The sequence below is a fragment of the Sceloporus undulatus genome, chromosome 5 (genome assembly GCF_019175285.1).
Source record: "Sceloporus undulatus isolate JIND9_A2432 ecotype Alabama chromosome 5, SceUnd_v1.1, whole genome shotgun sequence".
Taxonomy (NCBI): domain Eukaryota; kingdom Metazoa; phylum Chordata; class Lepidosauria; order Squamata; family Phrynosomatidae; genus Sceloporus; species Sceloporus undulatus.
In genome coordinates this window covers 18521946-18530051 of record NC_056526.1, presented here as the reverse complement: position 1 = coordinate 18530051, position 8106 = coordinate 18521946, and the positions used below count along the sequence as shown (strand labels likewise).

The window sequence follows — 8106 nt, the reverse complement described above, 5'->3', positions numbered from 1 at the left end:
TAGAGGCAAATTATATTTAATTAATTCTTTGAGGGTAAGAAAATAAGGATATTGTTCATGATATAAAGTAGTAATCTACCCTGTGCAAAAGAGGCACACAGAGTCTCCTCTTGTTTATACGTTAAAAGCAGCTTCCTGTAAGACCATGAAATTTCAGTGTATATTACCATCTGGAGTGATGCAACCCTAACATTCTCTCTGCTGCTTCACCACTGCAACTCTATGCATTTGATGGAAGTTTTCCAAAAGATATTACACAACATTAACCTGGAATAGTTTTCATTAAAGGGGACCAGAGAGCTGCTTCTAAAGTTGGCCATTCTATACAGAGAAAACTGCTTCTGCAGAAACCAAGCTATGTACATCTCTGGAACAGTGCTCAGGTAACTGCTGCATATGTACCTCTCTAGAACCAACACAATGAATACTCTCCACAAATGGGAAGACATAGGTATGCCAAGGTATTTATCAGAGCCTGGAAAAATTACTTTGGGAGATTACACCTGTCATAATTCCCAAATGTGCCAGTTGGGAGATTGTGGAAATTGTTGTCTAAAAAAGTGTATTGTCCAAGCTCTGGTAGATAAGACAACCTTGGACCATAACACTCACTAATATTTTATCTGGAAATACAGCTGCTTTGCAGAGAAAGATCTCCTTTGTAGAGGGTTAATACTCCCATTTGAAGGAAAGACAAAGTTAAAAAATAACATAATTTATATGCTTGCCCTTTACAGTCACTGAAATTAATGTCATTTATTCTTTTATTTGTTAAAAACATTATTCCTTTCCTCCACCCCCATACTTTGCCCCAAAACTTTTCATTAAAAGGGAAACTGTTAAAAATGGAAATATTGACCAGATAGCTCATTTCTGACCATCCCTCCATTAGACCCAAGATACCAGTGCTAACGTTATTTCATATCCCTGAGCACTGCCTACATGCAAAACTCTGTATTCCAAAGACATTGAGCCTCCCAAAGAGTAGTAGAATGGACAGTATTGCTCGTGGCAAGGAGAGGTAAGTATTTCAGAATGGCATAATAAAATTACAAAACAACAACAAGGAGGGTGTAGTTTAATCATTACTACACCTACTAGCTATGCTCTTTCTATCTTAGCTATAGCACATCCATCTGTGCCATCGAATATACCATGTGCTGTAGTGTGGATTTAGTAGCTGCACACTTCAAGCACCTGGTGTGTATCTGGGAGAGAGGCAAGAGCCAAAAATGCAGCAGCCCTCATTCTGCTAGATTATAACTATTTAGACAGGATATTCAAAAAAGGAAGGAAGGAAGGTAGGTAGGTGAGTGAGTGAGTGAGGGTTCACACTGGCCTTTGAGAAAGGAGACCAACACACACCCAAAAACGGGATTACAGAATTGTTGGCTCTATTGTAGACAAAGAGAAAAACATAAAAAAAAACTTCCAGATATGTACCAGGTGGGATAGCCAAGTGACAACTAGCCAGCCTCTGACAGTCTCTGGCTAGGCCAATGAAAACAAGAGTGTAGAATTTCAAGCTGGTAATCACTATTAGGATTTCAGTCCAGCTCAGGCTACTAAGTACCTTGTGGACTGCACACAAAAACATTCCCTACCCAAGAGAAGAAAGACCCCACCAAAATGAGAATTTCCCTTTACTCTGGCATGGCTTAAACAAGAAAGAATGCAGTTCTGTCTTTGCCCCTGCATCCTCAGATTAGAATCTGGTGAGAATGGACTGTTCATTCCTGTTTCCAGTTCTCCTTCTGAAAGACAAGTTCCACAGCATCATTCACATCGTTCACAACGTGAGAGGCCTCCACCAAGCTTGGATCAAAATGGAAATCTCTGTGTCCATGGAATACAGTCTCTAGCATGCTCTCATTGCGGTCATCAGGCATGTCTCCATAGGGATTGTAGACCCCAGTGCAGACCAGGATAGACAGGCAGCTCTCGGCAGAGCCAACCAAAACGCTGCAATTTCTCTGCACCTCAAGATGTTCCTCGCTCTCTGCTGCCATAGCGGTAACGTTTACTTCAGTCTGGGCTTGGAGGTAACGGTTGTAAAGGTTTGCACCATAAATGTCAGCCATTGGGTTGTCCCTGTGAACAGAGAGACATCAGACCAGAGGAGAGGAAAGAAAAACTCAACAAGGTAAAATAGTTAAATTATGATGTTCTTGTAGGTAATTGCCAAACCTTAGACTAATATTCACCCATCCAATAGGAGCAACCATGCACATTGCTGCTTACAAGACAACAGAGACTGCACTTCAACTCTCCCTTAGCAAAAAAAAATAACTTTTTATGGTTTATGTTACATTAACCTTTTCCACCTGCTCCTCCTCCTCCTCTTCCATGCTGGTACTTAGCTGCTACAATCAAGAACTTATTTCCAGCATGAGGAATTACTTTTTCATGCATCTGCTTATTTATTTCTACCATTTCTACCCTCATCTCCAAGATGATTAAAGCAGTATTGTGAGATTTCAGTCTCTTTATCCCACTACTTTTCCACCATGTATGAAGCCTCCACTGCCACTGTGAAGACCACCACAAACCTCAGTGCAATCACCAAGAGTTGGGGCTTTCCCTTGTCTCCACCTCAGACACCAATACTGTATAAAGACTTCCTCCTGTTCCACCTGTGTGACCACCAACTATCGGGACCTTGTAGATGTCCTCAAGACATCTGTGTGAGCTATTACACAACTTCTATTCCCACTGGATTATAGAATCATAGAGTTGGAAGAGACCAGAAGTGCTGTCCAGTCCAACTCCCCTGCCATGCAGAAATTCACAATCAAAGCACCTCTGACAGATAGCCATCCAGCTTTGGTTTAAAGACCTCCAAAGAAGAAGACTCCACCGCTCTCCGAGGGAGTGCATTCCACTGTCAAACAGCTCTTACTGTCAGGAAGTTCTTTCTAATGTTTAGGTAGAATCTCTTTTTCTGTCGATTACTTCCATTTTTCCACACCCTATTCTCTGGAGCAGCAGAAAACAAGTTTGCTCTATCCTTAATATGACACCTCTCCAAATACTTAAACAGGACTATCATATCACCCCTCTTTATTCACTGCTACCACCACAGACACTATGTTTGAACCCCATCTTTATATATTTAGTATTCCCAGAGGCCAAAAGAGTATAGTATTAAAACAATACTTTATCAATAGCAGTTTAGTATAAGAAGAAAGATTAATTATTTAATATATTCAAAACAAATAATTCACTCTCACTCACAGTCTTCTCCTAGGTAATTTAGACTCCTAAATTAATTTCTAAACCTGGCTGACTCTCTCAACCCTAATTCTTATTCATTCACTCAACAGTCAAACCTACAATCTCCCTGCTTCACTATACGAAATGTCATTCATCAATGACATCTACCAGCCTCATTCAAATCCCTCAGACATTCCACCTATTACCACTCACTCCCATCATTTTTCTCTCACCCCTAACTGCCAGATCTCTACATTATTACCATAATATCTAATACATAAAATAACATTTTCCATAAAAAGTTCATGACATCACAAGCATAAAGGAAGAAAGGTGTCTTACCCCACAGCATACAGTTGGCGAAGAGGGGATGTCCAGCCACAACTCTCCATTTGCTGTTTGATGACATGTTCAGCATAGCGGTAGGTAACTGTGCTGGGCTTCCCTATCAGAGCTTCATACTTCAGGTCCTTGCCAGTCATTTTCTTGTAGATATTCTCTAAGCACACAAGGAAGGTGCCATGGCCAAATCTAACCAGGATAGGAGAAGTGGGAGGACACCATTACATGTGCTAAGAAGAACATAAGAAGTCATCATTTGGCAATGCTGGATGAATTACCCAGGTGCCAAGTAATAATTGTAGATGTTTGCTCAGTTCTTTTAAACTGCATCAGTACGGACAAGACTGGGTTGTAAAATAATCTATGATTGCTGTTGAATGACCCCTTGTTAACTACGTGCTCTGCTGCTTTGAAATAAAAAACTTTGTTGTTGTTGTTGTTGTGTGCCTTCAAGTCATTTCTGAGGTGAAGCTATCATGGGGTTTTCTTGGCATGTTTCTTCAGATAGGTTTGGCATTGTCATCTTCTGAGGCTGAGAGAGTGTGGCATGCCCAAGGTCACCCAGTAGGTCTCCATGACTGAAGAGGGATCTGAATTATTGGAGATTATCTCACTACACTCTTAAAGCGTTGCTATTCCACTTTCACTCCTCTGGCTGCCTCCTGTTGCATTCTGGGATTTGCAGTTTAGGGTGGGGCATTTAGAATGTTCAGCCAGAGAGGTCTTAGGCCTCACTGAACTACAAATTCCAGATCGCAGCCAGAGCAATTAAAGTGGAATAGCAACAAGTGTAGTGCTATAATCTCCTTTTGTGAGAGGTTGGTTCGCTCAATTATGCTTTTTTGAAAAGTTAAAGGCAGGAAGGAGCTTGGTGTTTCATTCCAGTCCCTATTATAGGATTTATTTTTATCTTTCTCCCCCAAAGACTTTGTGCCAGTTTTTTATTTTTATCTTTGCTTTGTTTTTGTACTTATGGCAGAGCTATTTAAAAAAATTTTTAAAATTAAATCATTTTTGCCATAATTATGCAAACAGAGAAAAATTAAAAATATATTTATTTTAACACCAACAGACATAGAGTTAGCCTGCTTTGGCACAGCAAGTGGGAACAGGAGAGAGGGGGAGAATCAGGTCCTCCCATGCATGACACTGACTGCTGTAATGCTGGAACTGCAGCAAAGAGATTTATCACACCAGGGAAAGGATTTCAAAGCAGTACATTCACATGAAGAGAGGTGTGGTAAGAAATGTTTTGAAAGTGATTATGTTCCTGTTTCCTTTCATAACACAATTGCCACAAGACATGAGGCTGGTGTGATAATGTCCGAATTTAACTGAAATCAATTATTTCAAGTGCTATTTCAATTATTTCAATTGTTGATAGCTATTTCATTATTGTCAATCCTGCACATCATTAATTTTGACTGTCTCCTGTTGCTGTTCTGGAGACCTGGCAACAATGATGTTTGATTTTCCTTTTGATTGCATATTTTCACTAATATCTTTAGCAGTTTGCTGCTTCTGACATTTGGCAGCTGTTTGATATTGGATTCACAACTAGATGAACTAGGAAGGATAATCTTAACAGGAAAGAATTCAAAGACATAGCTCTGTTACTCTGGAATATCAGTACGCACAAAGTCTTGCAGCATCTTTGAGACTAACCATGTGAAAGAAGTTGTAGCATGAGCTTTCATAGACTTGGTCCGATCAAGTCTACGAAAGCCTTTACACAGTCTCAAACATGTTGTAAGATCTCTTTGCATATTTCTACAGGAATAGAAAGCTAGATAGCAGTTAGACTTTTGACTCAGCCAAGACAACTGGGAAAAGAATATATTCTCCAAGAGGTTTGCTATGAATGGTTCAGATTGGGGAGGGGACAGGATTTATAACAAATGGCAAGCAAGAGATCTCCAGACAACAGAAGTGAGCATCTTGTGGCTGTTCACATATTGCTGGACTACAATTCCCATGCAAAAAAGAAGTCTGGTGGCACCTTAAAGATTAAGCAGTTTATTTCTGAATATACTTTCATGGACTCCAGCTCACTTCTCTGCTACATTCAATGAAAGCTTATTGTAATATATATATATATATATATATATATATATATATATATATATACATACATACATACACACATACTTGTGTATAGGTCAACCTCACGCATGTCAAAGGTAGGTTTTGGGGTCAAAATTACAGACTAAGCACTCACCTTTTGCCACTCAGAGAAGGGGGGGGGGCTCCTTTTTATGATAAGAATTAAGGTGCAATAATTACACTGACCCGTGAATAAACTGACCTAGGTTTTTTAGGTTGATTTTTTACTAAAATTTCTAGACTTATACATGAGTATATACAGTAGTCTTTAAGATGTTATGAGGCTCCTTTTTATATTGATAAAATCAGTACAGCTCTCTCTAAAATTATAACTCCCATAATCTCTCACCACTCACTGGATACACTGTGTTGGGCTGATGGGATTTGTAGTCCCAAAATTGGGAGGCCCTCTAGGTTGTCACCCTGCAACATGACATTCACATCACATCACCTTGGCATTTTTGCTTCTGCCATCCACAAGAGGTCCATGTTGCAGGCCAGGATAGGTAGATGTGGATATGGCACCGTGGCAAGCTCCACTCCCGGATTCCCATTGCTAAGGAGTATATCAATAATCAGCTGGACACGTCTCCCACCGGACTGGCTCCCCCAAGAGAATTATCCCTAGAGAGTGAGAAGCAGGGAAATTTAAAACAATGTATGCCTTGTATTGTACGCACAATGCCTTGGCCAATTGCAGTGTGGTTTACTTTATCCCTTTCACACTACATTGTTACAGCATTAAGATTAGCTGCCATGACTGTACCCTGTGGCATCTGGGAGTTTGTAGTTTGGTGAGGCACTAGAGCTCTCTGAGAATTCTGAATATCCCTCCTTCAACTGCTAATCCCAGAATCCCACAGAATGGAACCTGTAGCAATTAAAGTAGAATCATAATGTGAGAGCCAATAGACAAAATGGTAGCATAACACACTCAAGTCATCTCTTCCATCCTTCCCATAATTATTTAGCACACATTCATCATTGAGAAACTGGAGCGTGTCCAAAGGAGGGCGACTAAAATGGTGAAGGGTCTGGAAACCTTGCCCTATGAGGAACGACTCAGGGAGCTGGGGATGTTTAGCCTGGAGAAAAGAAGGTTAAGAGGTGATATGATAGCTCTGTTTAAATATTTGAAGGGATGTCATATTGAGGAGGGAGCAAGCTTGTTTTCTGCTGCTCCAGAGACTAGGACCCGGAACAATGGATGCAAGCTGCAGGAAAAGAGATTCCACCTCAACATTAGGAGGAACTTCCTGACAGTAAGGGCTGTTTGACAGTGAAACACACTTCCTCGGAGTGTAGTGGAGTCTCCCTCCTTGGAGGTCTTCAAACGGAGGCTGGATGGCCACCTGTCGGGGATGCTTTGATTTGGATTTCCTGCATGGCAGGGGGTTGGACTGGATGGCCCTTGTGGTCTCTTCCAGCTCTATGATTCTATGTTGTTATTTTTTCTTTATATTGGTATCCTTTCACTTCTTCTGTTTATACGAACACCTGTCAAACTCAGTGAGGAGAGCCTTTCTTTTTAATATATGCCTGTGGACACATCATGTAATCAGAAAATACAGGTTCTGTATTCTAAGACACTATTCAACACCTCTATCCTGATGAAAAATGTGCTTGTGTAACCTCTCGACTCGACTTCTGTAACACACTCTAGATGGGACTACTCTCGTGCCAAGTTCCAAAACTTCAATTGGTACAAAATATGGCAGCCAGGCTGGTCACAGGCACATCCAGAACTGCCCATATTATACCGGTTCTAAAATCCCTCCACTGGCTGCCTATCAGTTTCCGGGCAAGGTACAAGGTGTTGGTTCTAACCTTTAAAGCCCTACATGATTTGGGTCCTGACTACTTGCGGGAGTGTCTACTTCCATACAATCCACCCCGCACACTTTGGTCCTCTGGGAAGAATCTGCTACAACCTAAAAATACCAGACTTTCAGCGGTGACCTAGAGGACCTTCTCATCAGCCGCTCCCAGGCTCTGGGACGACCTGCCGGATGACATCCGCCATATTACCACCTTGGAAGCCTTATAAAGGCTATTAAGACGGATCTCTTCTGGCAGGCCTTTCCAGACTAGGCTAGATCCATTATACTTGCCTCCCCCCTCTAATGATACCTCTATTGTTCCAATATCAAAATTGATTGATACCATCCCCCCACCCACCCCTCATTTCTTGCGCTAATCTGCCTGAAATTTTAGTGTATTCCTATTGGACAGTTTTAAATTTGGATGTTTAATCTCTTTTTATGGGTTGATCACTGTTTTTATGATTGAGGGAAGGGTTGGAGTTTTGGTGTTTTTAAACTGTAATTTTTAATTGTTTGATGTTTTAATTATACTGTTGGAATCCGCTTTATTCCTTTGTAAAAAAGCGGAATACAATTAATAATAATAATAATAATAATAATAATAATAATAATAATAATAATAATA

At 40.6% G+C, this 8106-nt stretch overlaps 1 protein-coding gene across 1 annotated transcript in view; it reads right to left on the bottom strand.

The window, feature by feature from the left end:
• The window catches only part of HDHD5 (haloacid dehalogenase like hydrolase domain containing 5), a 21398-nt gene continuing 13292 nt past the window's right edge, over nt 1-8106 (bottom strand). The window contains 4 exon segments of the mRNA XM_042467855.1: nt 1-2091; nt 3556-3744; nt 6110-6244; nt 6246-6282. Of these exon segments, the coding sequence (XP_042323789.1) occupies nt 1731-2091; nt 3556-3744; nt 6110-6244; nt 6246-6282 (722 nt within the window). The 3' untranslated portion in view covers nt 1-1730.